This window comes from Lichenostomus cassidix, chromosome 1Aa, assembly GCF_008360975.1.
Source record: "Lichenostomus cassidix isolate B80296 chromosome 1Aa, HeHo_3.0, whole genome shotgun sequence".
Lineage (NCBI taxonomy): Eukaryota > Metazoa > Chordata > Aves > Passeriformes > Meliphagidae > Lichenostomus > Lichenostomus cassidix.
This window is the reverse complement of record NC_139480.1, coordinates 12,147,227-12,172,878: the sequence shown is the minus strand read 5'-3', so window position 1 is coordinate 12,172,878 and position 25,652 is coordinate 12,147,227. Positions and strand designations below refer to the sequence as shown.

Below are 25,652 nucleotides of genomic sequence, written 5' to 3'. Positions count from 1 at the left end.
TTCATGTTTGGGCAAGTGATTTTAAAATATTGTAATAAGAGTTTTGCCCATTGAACAAACAAAACTGCAAGATCTAAACACTCCTATTTCTTAAGATAATTTTATTTGCTCTAATAAATCAATAGAAGGGTGATAGTTCAATCTAAAATGCATGTGCAGCTAATGTACTGCCAGGGAATTAATTTATTTTAAAGACTTTAGATACAAAGAGGCACTTTGCCTGACTTCAGGCAAGAGATCAGCATAATCAGAGAAGCTGCTTTTCACAGTTTTTTTGAAGAATGTATGCAATCACAACTACACAGGAATCCCAAAAAGCATTTTACCCAAACTCAACACAAACTCTGCACTGGCTTTTCTCTTCCTCACTGGAAGATTCCCAAGTGGTATTGTAATTTGCCCATTCCAGATTCCAGGAAGTTCTTCCTTCGACTTTTTCCATTCCTAGAACACCCCACACAGCATACACATATGCTATACTCAGTAAATGTGGTTTTTTTAATTTTTCCTCCCATATGGCTGAAAACAATGAATCATCTGACATTAAACAGTTGTTAAAATAGCAAGGGTGGCACAACGGATAATCAATGGCAATAAAAATGCTATATAATGTACTAATAAGCTTATCTACTGGTGTAAAACTTCAGCAGACCTAACTATGAAAACCGACTTTTAGTATGCCTTATAGTCTCCTTCATTTCTCCTATCAGCTCACTAACCCATGTTCCAGTAGAACAGGAAAACATAAGAGAAATGAAACAAAAATACAGGAAAATGAAGCTCTGACCACTGGAGTTCCTGAAATAACCAAAACCTTAAGTTCTCATAATTTTGCCTAAATGTTTTTTTCTCAAGCTTGCTTCATCCAAAGATGGTAAGATTATCTTAATGGGAGGGAATGTGCAGAGCACCAATATTTTTGAAGGACCAAATCCGGCTTTGCATGTACTTGACAATTTACAAAAAGGGTAGTAATTAAATAACACAGCAAATACACTCAAAGACAAGACATTGTCAAAGAGGAAAGTATCAGCACACTAATTGGGTAAATACTGGACTAGACAACAAAACTATAGAAGTAGAATCAACAGCTAAAAGAAGTTTTTAAAAATTCCATTTTGCATTGCATCAATAGAAGTGTTTATGATAAAACACAGTAAATATAAAAACGGCTGCCAGTGCTGGTAAAGTAGACAGCAGTTGTCAGCTGTTGAGCCCTTCACTTCAATACAGATGTAAACAAGCTGAAGAGATTGCAGAGTACTGCAACAGGAACAAGAGCCTTGAACCCACAAGTTTCCAAGTAGAGAGAGTTATTTAGTCTAGAAAGGAAAACATTTGGAAAGAGACATGACAACATCCATAAACATGGTTCTACGTTTTATTTACTTGCTAACTCTTCAGGGCAAATGTCACCGGGTGGAAATGCTGCAACAGCATCACCTCATCCATTTATCCATTAGTAGTCAGTGAGATTGGTTATTATCAAAGCAGGAAGCCAGTGCAAGGCCCCAGATAAACCCCACTCAGATCAGCTCTGTAGTGAGGTTTAACTAATGACTCAACCCTGCAGGAACAGGAACAAGCCAGCTGTAAAAGGGGCCTACCTTCATCCTGAGCTGGCAAGGGAGGCTCAGAATAAAGTAACATCAGCAAAAGGGCTTGCCTGTGTTAAGCATGGCCCTAAAGAGCAGTTTAGGGCTATTATCAATCTGGAGCAGCTGCGGCCATGCAAACACTTGCAGTGCATCTGTGAAGCAGCAGGCAGAGCACCCACACCCACAGGTGGTGGATCTGTCGCTGGAAGAAAACACGATGAGGATATGAGGATGCAAGCATTGCACAGATGACATGTGGATGAATTACCCAGTGTTATTCTCTGTTGCTGATGTTTTCTGGCTGTTGCTTTTTCTTCCCCATATAATTCCTGGTTCAGCTGAAGGGACTGAGCTGGCAGTAAGCCTAAAGACTTAGGCCCTGTGTGGCTAATTACTACAAAGCCTGATGGGGAGAGTTTTAGCCAGCACTCAGCAGGATGGGGCCAAGAAAAATGCTGTTTCAAGGATGGACGAATACTCTACTGCAGGATGATGATAAGTGGTGGGTTTATCAACTCAAAAAAGTTTCTTAAGCTTCTTTAAAAAAAAATAAGAGAATGTTGTTGTGCTTTTGAGCTCTGCTACTCAGGGGAGATCTGTGCAAGATAGTGGCAAAGAAGGTATGTCAGAAGGCTCAGCTGTTTCCCTGACTGCGTCTGGACCACAGGCAGAACTCTGGGAGGTACTGTGTAGTCACAGGTTTCAGGGCTACTTCTGCGTTAGGATGATATTGCTGATATCATGAAGCTGGCTGATCCCCTCAGGTCCCTCTTTCCCTGCACATACATGCCAGCCCTTTGCTTATACCCTACAGCTCCAGGTGGGCTAGCAACATCAGATGCAAAGCCACTCAATACTCACAACTGGACACCCAGCCTAGCTGATTTAAAATCACACGCTTCTCAGGGGATATTTTAAATTATTGAGTTCAGCCATTTTCAAGGAATATCAGTGCAAAAAAGGAAAATGTCCTAATGTTTGGGCTTCTGCTAGAGTAATTGTGTTATTATGGACAATAACAAAGCTTGACATGAGTTATGTGTCTGTATAGATGTGGGCAGCAACTAAAAACAGCATTTTGAGAACCAAGCCTACTGCCACTGAAATCAGTGGGAAAATTCCTGCACATCAAATGTGTTCCACTTCATATGGAAATGTCCACCTCAACTTTACTAATTCAGCTGGTTTGACCTGTCCTAGGACCTCTGTAAGACTCCAAATATATGCAGGGGTTTTTCTGCCTTAGAAAGTTGTCTCATTCTTAGATGATCCAAGAGTGTGGTTAGGGTGTGGTGGGGAGTGAGCCAGCCGATGGAGCCCATCTGACCCAGTTTGCTAATTTGGGATGTTCCATATGGAAGGGTATGCCACTGACCCAGTTGGAAGTGTCAGACCTCTCCGCCCTCCCAGCCCCTCAGCTACCTCCCCTGCCCATACCCACCATCAGCGCCTGTTGGAGGAAGTTGAGAAATAACCAGCCCAAGAGCTGGAGCTCCAGGCAGTTGGGAGTGCTGGATTCAGCCTCCAACAGCTGGATTCAGCCTCCAACAGCACCTCACAGCTTTCCTTGCGCTGCTGGAGAGCAGTGGCTCCTGCTGTGCCATCCCCTGTGAGCCTGCTGAGCCCTCAAAGTTCTCACTCAGCCCTCTGTCATCACACAGTTCCAGTGCCATGTGCACCCTTGGCTGATATTCCACAATTATCCTCTACAGGCATGTTTTTACTCTCCTCAATTGTCTATATTGTTATTCTGTATTAACTTTCCCTCTCTATTCCTGTTTTGACCAAAAATCCTCTTTTCATCTTGTTGCTACTGAGTTTAGCACTTTATTAATCCCTGTCCTTCTCCCAGAGCTGAAGAACCGCAGCATCTTTTACCATGTTAGACAATACTGGAAAGCAGCCATAAAAAGAATTATTAACCTTCGAGTACACACAAGAATGCACACAAGAAATTAAATGCACACAAGAAATTAAAACCAGCTTGTATTTAAATGCAACCATTGACACAATTAGTGTAACATAACCCTAAGGATTACTGGAACATTCAAAATTATTTATACCTGGGTGGATTTTTCTAGCAGGAAATCTGCTAATCTGTATTTGTTTGAGGCTTTCTCTTCTCCTTTCTCATTGTGCAGGATGTATTAACAGGTCTTTCTGTGGTATGTCACTGCAATGTATGTTTTACTGGCAATAAAGCATTTCAGAATTTCTACCAGGCCATACCTTCGTAAGTGAATTACACCTGCATTCTAACACAGGCTACAGATTTCCAAGATCAGAAAAAAGGAGCTTTTTGGATAAATAACTATGACTCAACAAAGATGTCTTTCCCAAAGTATCTCCACTTTCCCAGTTCTGTATAACAATGACATCCAACATCATTCCACATGAAGTCTGCCACATATGGCATTATCTATCCCTCTGAAATTTTTCAACAAAATGCCTTTTTGTTATAGCCTCTTTTGAATAAACAAACATAATATTTAAAAGGCAAATTTATAAATGTTTTGACCTTGAAATTTCTCAATTTGACAAAACTGAAATTTAAAGTGCTGTGTTTCACCTCGAATTCATTTAAATTTTAAGTTACTCTTAAATTCTTACAAGGGCTACTACGTCAAGGAATCATTTTAAGGTTTTCAAATAATACAGTCCTGTAGACAACCGCTTTACAAATTTTTTCATGGTCTTAGTGCATAAGAATTGCAAAGGTGGAAAAAATCTTCTGCAAATTCTGTGTACAAACCTAAATCTGGGAGATGGGAAAACATTTTTGTCTTGGGCGAGAGAGAGCTCTCTCTATTATGACAGAAAACACTATAAACCCAGGACAGAAAGATGAGATCTGTGAAGGTATTTCACTGCTCATTTCTGCATATTCACAACGAAACTGATACCCATGTACCCTTTGCGCCCCTAAAGAATTAAAAAACTATAGCCAGATGGATATTTGAAAAAGAAAGCCCCAGTTCGGGTGGTGAGACACTGGAATAGGCTGCCCGGGGAGGTGCAGTCACCATCCCTGAGGCGCTCAGAGCCGGCAGGATGTGGCGCTGGGTGATGTGGCTCAGCGGTTACAGGGGCAGGGCTGCGCTGCCGGCTGCACTTGGCGATGTCGGAGGACTCTTCCAGCCCTGATCACTCCACTGTTCCATGACTCCTGGTTCTCTCCGGGTGGTACCGCGGGTGCGCGGAGCAGAGACAGCGCACGCCGCACCGCCGGGAGCGCGCACGGCCCCGCGGCACCCTGGGACTCGTAGGCCGCGGCGGGGGCGCGCCCGGCGGGGGCTGAGGGGGGACTACGAGTCCCAGGCGCGCCCGCGGCCGCGGGGCGGGAGGGGCGGAGCGGGCGGGGGCTGGCGGCTGCCCGCGCCCCTCTGCTCCTCACCTTGGAGCCAGCGGCGGCTGCCGGCCGGGAGGTGCCGGGCTGCGGTGAGGCGGCGCCGGAGGTGAGCGGAGCGCGGCCGGCCGGGCGGGGGTGAGCGCGGCGTGCGGGGCCGGCGGCGGAGCGGGTCTCTCCCCGTGAGGGGAGTCGGTGGGGTCGGACTGTCCCCGTGCCTGTGGCTCCAGCGCGGTCACCCCGGGCCGGGGGTGGCCTGGGGGTCTCGCCCGGTGCCTCCCCGCTGCTCTCGCCCCGCGCCGGTATCGCCCCGGCGGAGCGGCCAGAGCCCCGCGTGCGGCGGGAGCGGGTCGAGGGCAGTGCCGTGCCGCTCCGCTCCGCGCCGCCGCTCCGCCCAGGGGCTCAGGGCTCCGGGGCGCCCGCGCTGCTCGGCGCTGGGAAACACGCGGAGCACCCGAGGGGAAACCAGAGGGAGGGAGAGAGATCAGTCATTTCCTCGTCCTGTGGCTGCACCCCTCCGGCTTTGGGCTGCGGGCTGTCAGTTTAGGTCGGGGCGACTCTCCCAAAAAATCTTGTAACAACAAAAACTGTTTTGCGCTTCAAAACCTTCCCAAAACCTCGATGAAACTATTCCCTCGCAACCCCTTCACGCCCTTCCAATTTTCAGGCAAAGAGGAAGATTTTGCTTTTGCCTATGTCAGTGTTTTTCAACTTCGTGAACTGTGGGAACATTTTGAACTCCTTTCCAGGGATCAGTGAAAGCAACTAGGAAAAGCCAGCCAGAAAAGTAAGTAGGCTTAAACTTGCTGTGCTCGTGCCCGTGCTGCTATTGCAAAACTTTTAATTATCTGGATATTGAAATATGGTTGAAGTCTGTTTTCGGGATGCTTTGAAATTTCAGAGGATCCAGGTGGCTGTTGCAGCAGGCATTTAGGGATAGTCAGTAGTAAGGAAAAGAAAAAACATTAGATTGCTGCCATTATTTATGCTGATGAATCGGCAGAATATACATTCATAATTCTTCATATCTATCACAGTACTACAGTTGTACAGCATTGGTTTCGATGTGGATGACTGACTACAAGGGTCTGGGCACTGGAATATTTTGGCTGAAGTTTTCACAAAGGAAGACTAAAATCTGCAAGCAGACTTTTAAAATGTCTTTTACTAAATGCACAGTAACAGGTATTTTGAGTTAACAGGTGTCTTGATTTATACTACAGAATTTTCATAAGTAGGATGCTACTTTACTGCTGCTGTAGAAATAGAAAAATGAAGGTAATTAACTGTACTGTTTCAGAAGCAAGCACGTGCAGGTGGCTCGCGCTGAATTAACTCTGTGGGAATCACCTCTTGCCTTCCTCAAGGGTCAGTAATCACACTTTGAAACACTTGGTTTCTGGCAGTGCTAAGCCTTCCTAAGACATGATAGATGTTTCAGTTCTGCATTTAGCAGTATTTCCAAACTGAAGTGTTCTGTTAATCGTCTTGCATTATATTGTGAAACATCTCTGAAATGTAGTATGGAAAAGGTATAGGGAGAGAATGGAGTTTCACACATGCAAAGCTGCTGTTGGTAGCTGATAAAGCATATTAATTTGCAATAGCATTTACTCCCTTGTATAGGTTTCAGGGTATTTAACTCATCAGTCTCATTCTAAAAGCTTCATTACATTTAAAGTTATATTTATGAGGGGAGTTGGGGCAATATTGGGTTATATTCAGAATCAGATTTTAGTGAAGGAAAGCTCTAAGTCCAATTAAAAAAAAAAAAAAGTGCTGCTGCATGCATGCTGGGTCCTGATCACTAAATTGTATTTCTTCTAAGTAATGTGTCCAGAGCTGATGTGCTTTTTTTGCTTGTACTGTACAAACTCTGTGTGCAAGGTAACAGTGTGCTTAAAGGCTGACATAATTTTAAAAAGTGAAGATGACTGAGCATGATCTAAGTGAAAGGCTTAGGAAATGATGATGTTTTTAGCCTCTGGCACAAACTGAGCCCTATTTCCTAAGCTGAATACTTACTAAAGTGCTCCATTGGATTCACCCATCAGATCTTACCACTTAGAGCACTGAACAGCCATTGCATCTTGCCTTTTGTTTGGAATTTCTAGTCCATTACTGTGATTCAAATCATATATTTAGCACACCGTTCTTCATGGGTATAGTAGTCTATCCCCAAAGATTCAATGTTTTTAGAACTTAAATATTCTAAAACCATGTGGAAAGTCTGTTATTATTTAATGTGATGCTAAAATCATGCAGTGCAGAAGTGCAGATCTAGCACATGGCTGTAACACTGTTGCTATTTTGCTAGTAACTTGAGAAAGAAGAATGGAACATAGGTTTGTCTGCTTTGACTATTGTTATAGTATAGACAGACCAGTATTGTCTTAAACTACTATTTATTTGAGTTGTAGCTGTAGCCTCTGTAGATGTAACCAAGACTTTTGTGCAGCCACTGAGATGCTTAGAAAAGCAGAGTCCTTCGACCTCCTCTGCCTCTCTTGGTGTCTGCCTGATGAACTGCTGACTGCTATATTTCTATTTTATTGCTGATGTATTTTTTCTGTAAGATCTCATTTTCTAAAACATGGGGTTTTTTCTGATTGTTTTGTAATTTGTAACTTTTAGCACAAGAAAACGATGCTGAAGCTAAAATTCTCAAGCTCTAATTAGCCTATTGATTTCCCAGTTAGCTTTAATGAATTAAACACCATCCTTATTCAGATATTTCTTTCCCTAGATCTGTTAGCCAGCAGAATGTTGTCCTGCTAGATTGTATTTTGTAAAAGTCTTTTTTGATAATATTTCTTAATATGGCTACAAGACCTGCCATTGCTATTATTTTGTAACTAGTTGTTTTGCTCTTCAGAAATGTTAGCAGCAGCAAAGTGCAGCTCTTGTGGTTATTTACTGTGTGCCTAGGTAATGGGAAAGGTATAGACAGGCAATGTCAAGTACCTCCATGGGTTTGAAGATCTGGCTGTAAATTTGTACAGGCAGTTGAATGAGTTTTGCAAGCCAGTTTCATTGATAGGATTTAGATTTTTATTTATGATTATAAGAGTACATATATGAATCACTGGCTTATGCAGGAACTTTGACCACTCTTCTCAAACTGTTGCATTAACTACTTTATTTTGTGCAGTAGCAAGCTGGGAAGGCCTTCCATGTGACAAACAATAGTGTGATTGCCTTCCTGGGAGTTTTTTGATGATTAATCTGTATTTTTACTGCCTGGGTAGAATCTTTTTTTGTCCAGCCTTCACTGAAAGCTTACCAGTTTTGCCCAGGCAGTGGATCAAGTTTTACTGCTCTGCTTTGACTGTTGCATACCATTTTGTACATCCAGTTCTGTTTGTGTTCTTGTGTTGTTGTGGGTTATTGGGGAGGGTGTGGGTTAGCTAATTAATAGATTTTAATCTGTTAATTGAAAACCTGAAATTCTGACACATAGACTGGGCTAGATCAAAGATCAAATTGTTCCTTTTCATTTGTTTTATGGAAATCAGGTTCTGAAGCAGGGTTAAGACTTGAGAACCCCTCAAAAAACCTCTCATAACTAACTTCTCATCCTATATTGGGTGGGACTTTGAGTAACCTGGTCTAGTGGAAGGTGTCCCTACCCATGGCAGGTGGGTTAGAACAAGATGGTCATGAAGGTCCCTTCCACCATTCGATGATTCTAAGGAATGGACAGAATTTTCCAATCCAAATCACAGATTGCAGTGTCTGTTGTTTGAAACATCCTTGTTGGAGTTCAGTCTAGTAGGGAGAGATCAAATAAGCTCAATTAAGGATTGAGCTGATTAGTTATTACCAAACTTCTGTTTGAGACACCTGGCTTTCATGGAGCAGAATTTAAAAATCTGTATGCCATTCAGAAGAAAACTTGGAGGTGCTACTCAGAGGGTGTTGCTTGCTCCTGTTCTCACAGAGCTCTGCTAAGCTCTGGCAAATCTGAAGAGTCACATCAGGAACAGAACTACAGATCTTTCATAGATACAGGAAACTGTAATGTCTTCTCTAAATACAGAAGTTTTGCTGCTGCTAGTCATAACTTTATAGCATAATATGGTTCAAGTCCTTTCCCAGAGAAATCTATACCTGAGTTCATTTACCACTTTAGCATGGTCAGCATCTAACCCTGCATCTCCTTTACTAGGATCCTGCTACAACTTCACAGCTTTGACATAACATTGTTTTCTAAGCCCTCCCTATTTATTTCAAGTTTATTTTTTATCTACTGTCTCTGGTTCATTACGTTTTTCATTTTGGAATTTTGCACTGTACTTCTTTTCTAGTTTTCAGTTCTGCATTATATGATTCTAGTTTTATTTCTTTACTAGTTTTGTGTTTAAAATCAATATATGTATGTATATATATATATATGACCTTTTTTGGTACTTCAGTTATGTCCATGTAGCTGAACATGTGACCTGAGTCTTTAACTACGGATGTAGAGAGTCTGATTTTCTTTTTGTCTGCTTTCTGGTGACATTTGTTTCCTTTACATATGTGTTCCTGAGAAAGAAAGAAAGGTTCTTGCAAGCAGTAATCATCAGAAAATTACTCAATGAACCTTTCTTCATTTCATTTGATGATCCTCAGGCCAGATACCCTTGTTGCTCTTCCAGTTCCTTCATCATGACATCCTGTTTTAGTGTGGCTGTTGCAGGAATCAATTCGCATAGGATTATTTTGCCAAACACACTTAAAAGGTCAGTTGGAGAGCTCTTCAGCTGTATGAGGGTTGGTTTTTTTGCTTTTGCAGTCAAGAACTGACATGGGGCTGTCTCACATTAAAATGTGAACTCTGTCAACAGCCACAGAAGAAATATGAAGCCATAAGGTGAGCTGCAAATAAAGCAGGGGTTTGCTGTGAAATACTTATTTGAGAAACTTCTCTATGCATTCTTTGCTTTGAGTTTTATTTAGAATATTTCAGGGGAAAGCAATGTTGGCCTGTGTTTGCTGTGCACTCATGGCCTTTAGGGGTACCCTTGGCATCAAAATGTTGAGGAAGGTTATCCCCACTGGCACCCGTCTTCAGAACATGAAGCAACACTCAAGTACATAGGAGACAGGAGAATACTATTGCTTGGATAACATCTTAACCAAGCACCAGTTGCTTATAATGGGGACAGGACCTATCATAAGTTGTGTTCTACTCACTGCTCATATAGGATTTGATTTGATACCTAATGCACAAAAAAAAGATTTACACAGAAAATGTGTGTAGTAAAGTAGCTTCCAAGAAGGAAATGTTTGCATATCCTAAAATGGATAGAGAAGTTGAACTTATCTCTCAGAACTATCAGGAAGAGAGTTGCAGCTTTGATAAATAACTAGTGCTACTGCTTTCCCAAGGAATGACTGCGTTATGGTGAGGTACTTTGTTGCCTTTCAGAAGCATCAGTTCTCCAGGAATTTCAATAGGCACGGCAGTGGCTGTAGCCTGTTTTGCAGAGGAACAGATCCTTTCAGAAAGAGAGCCTTGTAGAGGATCCTTGGAGACTTTTCAAAACCTCATGTTACTTAAGTAAGGTAGTTACTTCATGCCATGTTTTCAGCAATGAAACTGGAATACGAATTTATAGTCCCATTCTAAACCCTCTCTTCCTCCCTCTCCCCACCCCAGTAATTTCTTCCTCTGACCACAGTTTTACTATCCTTCCGTTTGTTGCTGAGAGGTTTGCACTGTAAACATGAAAACTGAAATTATTTTAGTTATAAATAACAGCCTTCTATTTTTTTGTTGTTTATTTTTAGCTTGATGCAGCACTTGAGAGGCTAGTGATGTGTGTAAACAAAGTGGATGAAGCAGATAGAGAGGGGAGAATTCTTTTGGTGGCTTCTCTGCAGAAGGAACTGTATCACAGGACCAAGTAACTTGTCCTTTCTGTACAGACACTTGTTTGTTGTCTGCTTGTTCCACTTAGCCTGAAAAAATGAACCAGCTGCTGGGGGTTGTTGGTGCACTGAGATCACGTGAAGTATAGAAATTATTCTGGCTTAGCTTGGTGTGTGTGCATAAACTTGATTTATGTTATCTCTGATCAACTGAAGCTTTATGATTGAAGCTCCTCCAACAAAGTTTTTGGCAGTGGATTTTCTCTGGAAAGGGAAGCTGGCTAATGATTACCTGTCTGAGGTGGTGTATGTCCTTATCAGTTGGTTTAAGCACAACAAAGAGGTCATCAGCCATGGTACCATTCTGATTAACTTACCTGATTCCACAATCACTAGCTACTGCTTTTGGCAAAGGGAATGAGGATGGCAGACTGGGATCCAAGGACACTGAAGTCACAAAGAGCAGAATAAGAATGATCATACTGCCATGCGTTCTCATGGTCATCGATGTGTTTACACTGGAAACAGAAGCTATCTCTTATCTCAGAGGGAAGGAGACCCATGTTTTCTGCTGCTCAAAGTGCTCCAAGTGTTTGTCTTATGTGGAATTGATTAAACAGTTCAATCATCGTAACAGGCTCCTAAAACATTCTGTTGATGAAAACAAACATAAGATTGCCGGTTGATAAGAGATACTGTTAGGACACTAATGAATTCATTAGTCCATGGAGTAAACCTTTGAAGACTGAAGTATTTTTTGGCACGGAACATGAAATATAAATTACCTATTATCGGTTACACAATCTTATTATTTTTAATATATATATGTCTAATTTTTTACCATTTTGAGTGAAGCATCTTTATGCCTCACATGTTACTATGATGCTCTTTTCAGAGGCTAAGATAGGTTCATTAGAGGGAAATATATCACATTGAATTCAATAGCCTGAGGAAAACGAGGCTGTTGCTGCATATCCCCAGGTCCAACCAGTACCAAGGCTGAAGATATGTTTCCCCTAAACACACACACAGAGAACACACATACACAACTGATTTACATCTGTACATGGCAAGTCATGCATATCAGAGAGGCAACACCAACAGCTTCATCCCCTCTGCTCTAGCTGAGCAAGATGGAGGTCCAATAGTGAGACTGTATGTACAAATGTAGAGATTCATCACACAGGTACAAGGGGGATCCCTCCAGCACCTGAGCTCACACACTCAGTCTGCCCAGTAGCTCCTTCATCCCAGTCTCTGCAGCTGAGCTAGACATATGAGCCCTCAAGGCTGTAGCCCCGCTCCAGTTGTGGGTACAGACCATCACATGCTCACAGGTGTGCCTGGCCAGGATTTCTCAGATCCCCTTTTCCTGACCCTTGTGCTCTTACTCTTAGAGATGGGCAGATGCTTTCACACCCAGAGCTGGTGGAGACATCCAGGATCCCATAGGTGACCCTTATGTGCTGCTCTGGCCTGGTGGAGATGAGCTTTTGATAGGCTGATGGCTCATGTGGTAGCCCTGGCAGTAGCCCACCAGGGTACTATCCAGATTCTCCATCCTGCTCTTGTTCTTCTGAGTAACACCATGGGTGTGTGGAGAAGCTTTTATCACACAGCCAAACAGAGTTTGTTTAATCATCTCACCTTTCTAAAGAGTAGAGTGGAAATAAAAGCTGCATAGAAATTTGTCTTGATTTTTTTTTCCCCTAAAGGTAGACTCCTGGAGTGTATTTCTTTGATTAGGATCTACACAAGGAAAATTTTGTTTGTTTCACAAGTTATTTGTATATTTATGAAGTTTTACATGCAGGCTTCAGGTTTAAAAAATGTAGTTGTTAGTAGATTTAATGGGAGTAGTGGAGGAGGAATGAGGATGATGAGCACAGTCCAATAAAACTAGGAGAGCACATTTCTTATGACCCCACCCAGTCATTTTACACCTTTGTGCTTATTTTAAGAAACAGCTTTGTATATATCTCTCAAGGTGAAAAGTGGAAGGGCAGAAGGCACTGGGGAATGAGGCCAGACAGGGAAGAAAGGAAGGAGCCATTAAGTTGTTCCTAAAATCACCTGGTTTTGAGTCTCACCTCTTCAGACAGTAGGAACAGACCTTAGAGTAGCAGTGTACATTTGGGAGAACGTATTTTACACAGAGTGGCAGTATTTCCACCAGCCCTTTGGCTGATGGCAGTTAGCTGTATGTGTAAGCCTGAAGACACAAAATATTTCATGATCAAACTTGGAATTCACTATCACAGGACACACTGTAACACGGTGCTAGTACTGTCCACCTGTGCTTTTCTGCTGTAAATACATATAATTGTTTTAAAGCAATTCTATGCTTAGCTACCAAAGGAGAGGGGTTTTTCCCTTTTAAAAAGGCAAGACAATGGATTTGCTGCTGACTCCCCTGTTTCATTAGGTAGTTTGGACACATTCAGGTTATATACATGTTAGGAGCAAAAGTGCCTATTAAATCTGCAATAGTCACAGAGTACACCAACCTTAATGTCTCCAGCTTCTTGCTTTTTTTCTCCCCATAGTCATTTTTTGAATCTAAAGAACAGTAGCCAAATCTTTGTCCCTATAAATTTTATGGTTGCACTCTGATTCATGTGAATTGGATCAAAAATTATTGTCCTCTACAAGAATCAGTGCAGATGGCTTGACAGACCTCCCTTATCAGCTAAGATTGGGAAGAGAAAGTGCTAATTTATTAGTGATAGTGTTATAAATTCATGTTTGCTTCACTTTTCTTTTTTTCTTTAACACCTTCAATTTGATAATAGCAGTAAAGACATAAGACAGGCCTTTATCAGTCAGATAAAGAATTACCATCTCTTAAGTCTTTTGCATACAGGTTTTAACTACTTCAGCTCAACTCTTATCTGGCTGATAAGATTAATGACAGTATTTCTTACAGCTTTTTAACTTCATTCTTGTCATGAAGTTCAAAGGTTGTCCGACAGCAGTATTCTACTATCCACTATTGCCTTTCTCTTCCTCTGGATAAAGGTCTTTGAGTTTTCAGAAATCATGACAGTAAGCTTTGTTTTCATTAAAATCTCAGTACCTGCTTTTGTTCTTCTTCAAGTATTCTGGGAGTGAAGGGCAAGACTCAATTTCTGTGCCTTGGATAACTAACTATGTTGGCAGTTTGTCATAGAGCAAACACTTGGAGAGACAGTGTTGAGTGGAACCAGTCATGAAATGCTACTATTTTGCTACTCTGTGGACAATGTGTATAATCTCCTGTAAAGACAAGCTTCTCAATCTTGCTCTCTGTGTACATTTGCAAAAGAGAGGGATTATATCAAAGACTTCAGTTGTTATTGTATTATCTACGTCTTAGTATTTTATGTTGCCAGCAGAGAACATCCTTATGTAGGGCTGTTAAGATGAAGTTGGTGAGATGACATGGCAAAGCAGAACATGATATATCCAGCAGTAGTTTTAGGGTAGATTTAGGATCTCTTTTAATGACACATGATTTGTTTGCTATGTTCTTGTATCCACTGAGAAGGTAAAGAGAAGATCCTATCATATCCTCCCTCATGTTCACTTTTGTGTTAGCTGGTTCTCATGATTTCAGTGCAGTGTAACTTCCTTATTCTAACAGAATCAAAAACATTCAATCTACAATTTAAAAACCTTCAGACTGAATGATTGTGAAACTTGAGTTGTGACCTCTGGTAATATTCCAAGCTAACACTTGCTACAATTTGGATAACTGACTTAGAGTTGAGCCTTATTCAGATACACCCATATAATTTATTTTACTGTGAAAAAACAGAGGTGGTGTGGAACTTTAGTTGTTCTGTATATGCTTACAGTACCTGGAAGAGCTGGAGCATGTGTACCGAACTGAAGGTCTCAGAACTTCTCCAGGTCTAGATTTACATTACAAGCTTGTGTGGCTCTTCCAGATATTAACCAATCTACTTGAAGCTGAACAAACTCAAATGTGGAAATTCAGGACCTGCATTGTTTGGGGTTAGCAGGGCACTGTCTTGTGTTCCTGTCCTTTGTAGCAGAAAGAAGGCAGAGTGCACGTTTTTAAAACCTTGGCTAAAAGTATTTTGCTGATACATTCTCATTTTATTGGAGAAGTTTGGCCAAAATCAAGCCTTTGAACTGATTTGGTTTGTGTCTTTTGCATGCAGCTGCAGTTTTTGTTCTGATTTGAGTGGATTTTCTGTTTAGGACTGATTAAAATCATGTCTTAATTTGTAGATGAGGCCAATGTTGCCAGAACACATCAATTAATTACTGGGAAAGATAGATTCTACCCTAATAATGACATAAGGGACCATTATGGAATCCCAGAATGGTTGAGGCCTGAAGGGACTTCTGAAGATCATAGATTACAACCTCCCTGCTCAAGCAGGATCACCTTTATTTCACACAATAAAGCTGAAGTCAATCTAGAATGCAGGGTAAATAACAAGTGACAATTTTAGTAAAAATATCTTTTTGTGACTGACAATGTAGGGAAAGTATTGCGTACAAAATACTGAGAACTGAAGAGATGCTAGGCTGTGTCAGTCCTAGGAGAGAGAGACTACCAAGACCTGAATGGAAAATTCCAGCACTTTCATCAGACTAAAGGCACAGATAGCAATATTGGTATTTTGCTGCTGGTCTGACTGTATTTGCTGAATCAGAATGTTGGACCAATCACAGTTAGCTTTGTCTGAGTTTTTAGGTAGTAATTTGTTTAATTTCTGCATGGTAACCCTTTCCCAGAAAAGTATTGATGTGCAGCTAAAAACTGAACACCTCTGGGTTAGCTCCCTTGGTTGAAGGCAAACACATGCTTAAGTGACTTGCTGGACTTGAGCCCAAGGGCCTTGTTCACAATGATGGCTCTGTTTCCCATTGCACTCACGTTCTGTCATTGAGTGTGGCACTAGCCAGCATCTCAGCTTAACAACATAGCAGTCTTGTCACTTTGCTCATAACTGGGAGTTGTGTTTCTTGCCCAATATTTCTAAAAGCAGCAAACGTGGGGCAAAGGAATTCGCAGAGTGTCTTTTCAACATGTTAAGATGTTTGTGGCACTGAATCAGGCAGAGAAATTGATCTTTACAAACCTTCTGGCTAGTTTTAAAATTGGGCACATCTCGTGATTCTTGTTTTAATGGGTGCAGACTGAGAGTAGCAGTAAGTGGCACATCCATTGAAATAATAACTGTTTGAAAGTAGTGAATTGTGCATCCTTGAGTTGCTGTTTGGAAAAAGAAGCCTCTGAAATAGAGGGGAAAGCAGGTGGGTGGATGCAGGAAGCAACTGGCAATCCTGAAGAAAGAAGTGGGTTTCTCAGCATTAAAATCAGAGTTCTGTCTTGAAAATGGATGTGCCACTTTGTGAGTAAGAAGGAAATAATTCAGCAATGAAGGAATCTCCCTATTACAGTGACATATTCTTTAAAAACTGAGGGAAAACCCAGATAAGCATGAATACAACCTTTCAGGTTTGTTTCAGCTATTATTTACAGAGTAATTAATGCAAAAGCTTTCTTTACGCAAGAGAAGCATAAATTAAGAGCTTGCATATACTAAAGACAGTGTGTGATTTATTTTCTTACTGCTGTTACAGACTATTTAATTAGACTGCAGTCACAGTTCTTGTCTTTAGCTTGTCGAAATACACTCTTTGAAAGGAAATGCCAAATCTGAGGTTAAATGCCAAACTTACTTTGTCTGCAACCAGGTTTTTCTGTGGAGACTGTGGAACTGTTCCTCCTTCACTGCTGCTCTGTGAGATCAACTATGGAACATGCTCAAGAGCAAGAATCATGTCTTGAGCAAAGCCAGAGGTATTGTGTGCAGAGACCAATATACAACGAGGAGCTCCTGCAAGGACAGCTGCACAGGCGACACAGGACCCGTCAGACTTTAGGGCAGAAAATTGCACATTCTTGTCGGTAGGATTTTTTGTCTTATCTTTGTTTTATTGCTTAGAAATATTATAATTCTTAATTGATTCATGCAGTTAGCTGGTAGTGTCTTCAAAGAAACCTAAAAGATAAAAACACTAATTCTGCTTTGACTGTTCAGCAAGACTGGGATGATGTTGTATATTTCCTTTCAATGTAAATTTATAACTGTATTAGAAAATGTTGGATAAATTAGTTGAATTGCCTTCATCAAAGTGCAGAAGGAAAATGTGCAGCATAGAAATGTGAAGTATTAGTCATATCATGTGACATGAATTCATGAGACCCAGAGAAATATCTGTCCTTTTTATGTGGAAATGCTTATTGCCAAAGTTTTGCTTCACGTGATCCTTTCGCAGAAGAAAAAAGGAGATGTGTGATAGCTGTGTAGAAATCTAAATTATTAGTCTAATAAGGACTTAGTAAAGGCATTCTGTAGCTTTTAACTGCCTTGGAATCAAAGTATCATCTGGTTAGACATGAAATGTCTTTAACTGTGTTTCTCTTGCTCTGTGGTACCAGAGGATTTAAGTTCTAGTTAAGTTCTTATTAGCTTTATGTTTATCCAAGATTCATTTGCAGATTTTTTTCAAATTCTTGTTTAAACTTGGTTCTGCAGGACAACAAATCATTTCTGCCTGATTGCTTTTTTGTAAAATATTCATGTTCCCATTATTTGACATTTGGAGATTTGCTTTGGTTTATGGAATTACTTCAATGGTAAAGACACCTAATTCCACCTCAGAAAATTTATCTGTCCTGAATAAAAAAATACATGTATCAAAACCCTCATTCTTGTGATACAGTCTACTTAAACATGGAAAAGTGTGGATGACTCTCTCACTTGTAGCAAAAAGCTTCTTCACTGTGCTATTCAGAAATGTTAACAAATCTCTGCAATTCCCCTGCAATTCCCCTACACAGAAAAACATTTATACAATCCTAGTGTTACATTTTTACCCAAGGTTAAACTTACCACAGTACAATCAAAGTAGGATGCATGGCAGTATTGGATAGAGATATGTGTTTCCTGGCTCTATTCATTTGTCATGAGTCAGGGTTTCAAAAGGTTAATAGTTCTGCTGAGAGGCACAAGGATCAGTGCTGCTGGCTTCAGTGCCTTTCCTTTCCGGGTGAAGAAGGGTTATGTTCTCAAATAGCCTTAAAGTTGGTCTATCAGCAGTAGTGGTGATAGTAACAGTACTGGCTAAATTAATAGATTTGGAGTTTTTAAAGCATAGTAATATAAAATGTTATGATCAAAAAGTATAAAGTATGAACTAGTAAATGGGAAAAAGTTCTGCAAAGTACTCTGATGAATGAAAACCACTGTCAAAGCAAGTTATGCTCAGGGAATTGTCACTAGGAATGATCTCAGCTAAAGGTGTTGTGTGACCACTCAATTGTGCATAGCCTGGAACAGTTTTACTTCCCACTCACCTCCAGCCTCACAAGACTTTTATTCACTTCTCCAGTTCCATAAAGTTTGGGAACAGCACCAACATGTGATTAAGGGCTAAATTAACTGGAGGCATAGTTGTTTGTGCTTAAGCATGTCCAGAAATTAGTGTCATCAGGAGTGTGAGCTTGCCTTTAATGGAGCTGTTTTCCTGCACAGGAATGAAAGACAATTTCTTCAACCTGATTGTCCCCTGCTAGTTTCTAACTTTCTTTCTGCTTCGTATTTCCAGTTGTTCTTCTAAGAAAGCCAAGTCTCATCTTTACAGTTTCTTACCGATTTTAAAATGGCTTCCTCGTTACCCAGTGAAGGAATACTTATTAGGAGACATTATCTCAGGTATAAGCACTGGGGTTATGCAGCTTCCTCAAGGTGAGTGTAGCTCTGGATTTAATTATCTCTTCTTTGCATTTTCTGTTTGTTCTTATATGGTAGTGCTTGGCATCTTGAAACAGGTGCTCCTGAGAGCAGGATGTGTATGTCAGGGCTGTGTGTGGAGATCAGCATTGATACTGCTGACCAGCCCAGCATGATGATTCCATTAAAATTGCAAGTCACTGATATGCACCAAACTCTGAAAGGAGTTCCCTCTCTAATCAGCACCCACAGCTGTCAACGGCAGAGAGATCTTTTCACACTTTAAATGCATGTCCAAAGTTTTGCTGGATGCACCCTGTTGTTTACTGATCTCATGGTCCTGAAAGTCACGGCAAATTTCCTTCAGAGGGTAGCAGTATCTAACAGACATAAAAACATAATGTTTCAGAGAACAACTGGGGCAAAGTAACCAAACTAAATTTAACCAGAGAAGAATATGCAAGAATTCAGAGACTGATCCCTAAAGCTAGAAGTCACCAGTTTATGCTGGAACCATACTAGTGGGCAGTGATTTACATGGTGGAAATAAATCAAAAGTGTCATCTGCAAGAAGACTGAAAATCTGTGGAAAGTTATATTAAATAACTTGAAAGTGTCACCCCAAGTGGAGCCCAGTTCTGGAGCAGGAACAGGCTCTGGAAGACAAAGAGAAAGCCAGTGTTCACTATTTCATTTAGCTCTTGGTGAGTGGACCAGTAGAATTTTTTGTTTAGCTGGTCACTTACTATCAGCAGTTTCAGAAGTGCCAGAAGGTTAGAAAGCAACAGCATTTCTACAGCGATATCATTATGGGTTGCCCAGTGCTCTGGGAATGGCAGCTTTACAATAGCTGCCACAGTCTCAGTAGATTTTTCCAGGAGGTCTTAGAGTAGAGGAAATTCTTTGATTTGTGTAGAGCCCTGTCCAGAGGAGTCCTCAGGCTAAGGGTGATGTAGTTAAGCATATGTAAGTTTACTTGTGTGTTGGCTTGTTTCATATTTGCACCTCACTTGTTCCACTGTAGGCTGAGGCAGGTCTGAAAAATTCATCTGTAAATCCAAGAAGCATAGATTTTAATAGGTTTATTAAAATATTTTAATATTTTAACCCATTAAAATAATTAAACGTCCTTAGTCTGTGCAGATCATTTCTTTATTTCTGTAGCTTCCTGCTTTTGTGTAAGTTTTATAATTAGGGTTATTTTTTTTTCCACACATGTAAGCATCAGCTTATCTTAAACTGATAACCAATGTGGTTAACTCTCTGGCATATCTGTCATATACTAGACACAAACATTGCCAGTTGTATATTGAAACATAATTTATGTCATGACCTGAAAGGACACTAAAATTTAAGTGGTCAGCAGAGAACTTTATACTTAATTTTGTGACTCTGTTTTAAAGTAAACATGATTCATTTGGTGAGTGTAAACATGCCCTTAAACTGCTCCTAATCTTTCCCTTTCTAAAAACACAGAAGTTGAACTTTCATTTTTCTGGAATGGATGTAATTATAGCAAGCATGAGTTCAAAGAAGCCTGGGAATCATTCCAGGCAGGACTACAATGACCACCGTGTTTAAGCCATGGCCTCCTATCAAGTTAATATCTCTTTATTTCCTTGGCACTGACAGCCTTTAAAAATGCCAGTACAAATGAAAGGGAATAAAAGGGTATTCAGATCAGGAACTTTACATAGATCCACCCTCCCAGTTTTGAACACTGATTTTCAGTTTTGGTTACTGGTACTGTTAAGTTCACCATATTAAAGGCCAGGCTGTTACAATACAGGGTGTTTTGCTGATACTGTTCTTATGAGAGGTACTCCTTGGGTCAGAGAATACATGTGGGATGAATTTCACAAGTACTTCATAAAAAGCTCATTGAAACAAGAGACTAAACAATACCGTCAGTGCAGTTCTGATGGGAATATGAATTTTTGGTTAGGACTCAGACATTGCTTAGGGTCTGTAAGCAACATCCTGTGAGTTACTACACTGCACAAGAGTACATGAGTGGCACAGAAAATCCCTTCCTGGTTTAATTCTTTTTTTTAACCTGAAGCTTTGCCTCCCAATTTAAATTAATAGGGAGAGGTGTTTTCAAGTATCACTGGCTCTCCATGGTGGGTGAACTGTTGCTTCTGTGTGGAATTTGCAGTGGGCCATTGAGATTTTTAACCCTAACTTGGACCAGTCTGCCCAAGTGTGGCAAGAGCACACAGCTTCCTCAGGTGTTACCAGCCTGCACTTGTGAGAGTGCAGAACCAAGCCAAGCCAGGATGCAGTGCTTTCTCCTTGAGGCCCATTTGTTCTGTTTTGGTGTCATTTCTCATTAACACAAGCTGTGTACAGCTATTGTTTTGGCTGGAACTGCCTGGGACAGTTATGTGCCATATCACATGGTGCTCACCACTTGCTGGTGAGCCTGGTCCCATGATAAGCACACCCTGAGTCACACAGGGGGAACACTGTGGGAGGTGTCCTTGCCTGGTGTCCCTTAGAGCTGTTCACCTGCAGCTCCACTGTTGTGCTTGCCAGCCCCCACTACAGACAGGAATGGTGTGGATTGCACTCCACTGTGTGGAACTGGACATGGCTTAATGGCAAAAAGGATTTTGTTTTTGGGGCAAGAATATCAGACTGTATAAGCTCTGTGACCTTACAGATTGTCAGAAAGGATTCGCTGCTTATTTTACATTTGGAAGCATGTTTTGTGGAAACATAAACTGCTATGTCATCCCATTTGTTCCTGGATGAGGGAAGAGGGAAGTGTTTAATCAGTTATAGGTTGCCATGAAGACCACATGTCATCAGAAAAGGAGAAGAAAATCAAATGTGTCCCACTGGTTATGGGGGTTTGGGTGTTTCTAACTCGATTCTTTAATGGACGAAAACAAAGCAACAAACAGGATTTGTTGGCTATTAAGGAGTCCTTCCACCCACCAAGGCAAAACAGGTGCACATATGTACAAACAAACATGCACATCTGCAGTGCCTGTAATAAGAGACTTTGGTTTCCTGACTCAACCTATTATGTTTCTAGGCACTGCCCTGGAGTATTGTACATGTTAAGGAGTATTTCCTGAAAGACCTCCTGTTTTTAAACCTGGAACAAGTTTCCAGATTTCCTATTTGGTGAATTCCGTTTTAGTGGGCTTAAATCCCTTTGCTTCAGATGGTTTCTTTTTGTTGTTTACTTAACATACATATTTGTGTCTGTTTTCTAGGTTTAGCCTATGCTTTGCTGGCAGCTGTTCCCCCAGTCTTTGGCCTATATTCTTCATTTTATCCTGTTTTTCTATATACTTTTTTTGGAACCTCCAAGCACATATCAATAGGTATATCTGTATGGATAACTGGAAGTCTGTCTGTATGTGTGTGTTTGTTTAATAAAGTTGTAAAAAATAAAACTAGAGAAAGTGTAGTTGTTTTAGATAAATTCAAATTCAAGTGCATAGGAGAAACGCAGAAGTGTGGAACATAACAGGTACTCCTTATTGTTAGTTTATCCATTTTATTTAGGAAGCAACAGAAAAGCATCTTGTGTCAGATTAGACCTAGAAATGTGTGCTGTGAGCTCCTGAACTATGGTTTTGTTGCTGCAGTCAACTGTCTGTATGGCCAGGATGAATCTTTAATTTGCAAAATAGTAACTGAGATGGAAAAAAATGATGGTGTTTACCTACTGCAGAGGTGTATGTTCACCATCTAAGTGGCTTTAAGAGTGCTGAGTACAGGGGCAGATTTGGGGAGTGAAAAATACATTATTAAGGTAGAAACCCCTTATTTTGCTTTAATTCTACATATCTCAATAAAAACCACCCCTAGAAAATAACTTGCCAGGATTTTAATGAGTTATTTTCCTCTCCCTCTTATTTCAGGCACCTTTGCCGTGGTTAGTATGATGGTTGGTGGCGTTGCTGTGAGAGAAGTGCCTGATGAAATGATTTCTCTGGACTATAATTCTACGAATATTACAGATGTCCTTGAATATTCCAGTGCTAGGGATATCAAGAGGGTGCAGGTAGCCGTGGCTCTCGCCTTTCTTTCAGGACTAATCCAGGTATGTGCTTACAGTTTGCTGTAAGGGCAAATTCAGCTCTGCTGCTGGACTTGCAGGGGGTGCTGTGTCACATTGTGCTGGTCCATTGTCACTAGATTTGTGCTTCTGCACTGCACTGTGTAGAACACAGGCTGCTTTATGGCAGCCATGTAACAGAACTGGAAATGGATACGTTGGAAGCAGGACTTCAGCTGGACTGGGGGAAAATGGGATCTTCTCCCTTCTCATTTTTCCCTGTTCCATCAGAAAAACTTAACCTGATGTTCTCTAACGTGACCATAAATGCATACAAACAATGCATACATACATACCCATATCTCACACTGGACCTGCCAGTGGCATGGAAGATTGGGTGCATTGATGGCTGCTTGCTGAACTCTGGCTTTAGAAAGCCCAAGTTCAGATTTGCCTGACCTGGCTTGGGCATTGAGGAAAGGAGAGGTGTATGTGTCTATATTCAGGCTGATGTTCAGGCTACAGTGAGAGTCACATGGTTGACACTTCTCCTTTTCCTTAGTTGTGTTTAGGTTTCCTTCGATTTGGATTTGTGGCCATCTATCTAACAGAGCCTCTGGTGCGAGGATTTACCACGGCAGCTGCAGTTCATGTCTTCACTTCCCAGTTAAAGTATCTCCTTGGCATCAAGACTAGCCGGTACAGTGGACCCCTCTCAGTTGTATATGTGAGTAACCACATTTACTAAACATGCAAATTCGGTGGTGTTTGGATCTAGTTCTTAAGCCTTTTCCTGGTTTTATGTATTATTTGGCACTAAGTAGAATAACCTTCAATATTGAACAGTGGGTATGAGGTTTTTAAGTGCCATAGCAATATATGAATATCTGAAAGTGCAGCTCAGGTGTGACTTGATAGATCCACATGGTCTGAGATGGGCAGATTTTAGGATTCTACTGAATGTAGTTTCATAATATGAATAGTTATTGTTCATTGAAGGAAGTCTCTTGCGCCTTGGGGGAAAATGTGCTCATGAAACACTTCTCTGTAGACCAGGCATGTTCTGCAAAGCTAGGAAATGTTACTCCCAGAATCTTTCCACTCTTAAGTGGAAGAAAAGGAAAGATCTCAGATGCCTGTGAAAACTTAAGCTTTTGAGCAGATTGCTGACCCAGCAATAACAAAGCTTCAGAATTTTATCTACATGTAGGCTATAGAAAATGCTTTGTGGGAATCTTTTTGTATGTTTGTGCAGATATAACAAACCTTTTGGCAACAAGTCTGCATTAATGATTAATTCCAAAATTTGCTGTTCAGTTCACTGGTCTGGGAACCAGTCATACTAATTGTGAAACAAATAGAAGGGAAGACATAAATTCAGAATGTACACTACAAGGATGTTTTGAATGTGTAACATCCTGACAGTTGCTGCAATTTTCCATCTGCTTAGAGAAGAATATGTTCATCTTCTTTCTAAGACCTCTCCAGAGGTTATTTATTTATTTATATAGTTTAATGCAGTGGAAGAAGGAGAAATAATCAGTATGGAGAATCATTTACCGTCCAGCAACTTGTGTATTCCAGCAGGTTTTTTTTTTCTAACATCCTTTAAGAAAGTGTTTTCAATTAAAAGGTATTTGGAGTAATGGCCAGTTAGCAGCATTGCAAGGTCACTGTTATTTAACCATATTGTTATGGCAACGTCAATGGTTGTATCAGCAGCTTTATTGTTTTATAATAGTTTATGCAGCTCTAAGTAAATGTGACTTGCCAAAGAATATTTGAAGGTATTAGAAGGAGTTTGTATTTATTGCTTTCAGGTAGCTGCCACTGTGGAAAATGTATGAAAATGTTGAGGATGAGAGACATGGTTTAGTTCAGACTTTTTCCCTCATTTGAGTTTTTTCTCCAAACTTTTGCCCCCTTTCAGGAACACTGATATTGCAAATGATTCAAGTGCATTTCTCTCACTGACTTACTCTAGTCTTGTCTTTTGTGGGAGCAATGGGTATTTTGGTGAGGCACTTGTTCACCGTGGTTACAAATTTAGGATGAAACCACAGCTGAAAAGCAGTGTATAATCTGCTCTTTTGTGGCAAATCTCCATGCAGATTCTATTTTCTTAAGAATAATTATGATGCTTCTGGTGTGTTACAGAGCATAGCTGCCGTGCTTTCAAAAATAACAACAACCAATATTGCTGCACTGATTGTTGGATTAACATGCATTGTTCTATTGCTGATTGGCAAGGAAATCAATCTCCGGTTTAAGAAGAAGCTCCCAGTTCCTATTCCTATGGAGATCATTGTGGTAAGCCAGTTGGGAAGTTCTGTGGCTAAATTATATAGCCATTCTAAAGCTGTAGAAACTATCTCATGTTCTGTCTTATCTTACTGATCTTGAGAGTAACTTCCATTGAATATGATTAATTTGAGCCTTGATCCAATCAAAGGTTTGGATTTTCTTAGAATTAAGAACTGGTATGCCCATATGGAGACCATAAAGCTACAAAGACAAGTTGAAAAACAATTTAAACACCCACAGTCCCCTATAGCAATGGGTGGATATATATGTGTTGTAAAACCCTCTCTATCCAGGAGTTTGGGCACCTGACTGATTCTCTGTGAAACATCCCTCTGAGTGGCATTTCCCACTTGGAGTCTGAGAGCTCAGAACACCCTCCTGAAGGAAGATGCTTATAGATGCCTGTTCAGAGGTTCTGCAGGGCTTGCTCACTTTTTGAAATGCAGTAGCTGAAAAGAGAGCAGGAACATCAGGGCTTACTACTTCTTCATCTCTCTGAGGCTGATAACTGACTGCAGCACTGATTCTGTTTCAAACAGCTGTTCTAAACTACATGGATTAAACAGACTATCATAATACACACAAAGCCTATAGCTCAGACAACCCTTCACCTTTAAAAGTGATTGGATTTAAAAATGAGTTCTTGGATTACTACAGCTCTTAAACAGCCTGCCCATAATGGAAGGGAATAACTGAAGCTATGGGCACAATCCAGATAGAAGGAACAAAGAAAAGGGATACTGATGAGAGATGAGGGAGGTGGTGTAATAATG

At 40.8% G+C, this 25,652-nt stretch overlaps 1 protein-coding gene across 4 annotated transcripts in view; it reads left to right on the top strand.

Annotated features, from left to right (window-relative positions):
* Positions 1–5,547: 5,547 nt before the first annotated feature.
* Positions 5,548–25,652, top strand: part of SLC26A5 (solute carrier family 26 member 5) — a 31,747-nt gene continuing 11,642 nt past the window's right edge. For 2 of the 4 annotated variants that reach the window (XM_085040207.1, XM_085040185.1), the window contains exons 1-7: positions 5,548–5,731; positions 16,516–16,729; positions 18,433–18,572; positions 21,785–21,895; positions 22,439–22,620; positions 23,138–23,302; positions 24,733–24,885. In XM_085040207.1, coding sequence (XP_084896333.1) covers positions 16,575–16,729; positions 18,433–18,572; positions 21,785–21,895; positions 22,439–22,620; positions 23,138–23,302; positions 24,733–24,885 — 906 coding nt within the window. In that variant the 5' untranslated portion in view covers positions 5,548–5,731; positions 16,516–16,574. Of the gene's footprint in view, positions 5,732–10,357; positions 10,495–16,515; positions 16,730–18,432; positions 18,573–21,784; positions 21,896–22,438; positions 22,621–23,137; positions 23,303–24,732; positions 24,886–25,652 lie in introns of all 4 variants that reach the window. The other 2 variants (XM_085040199.1, XM_085040191.1) reach the window with 2 other exon arrangements.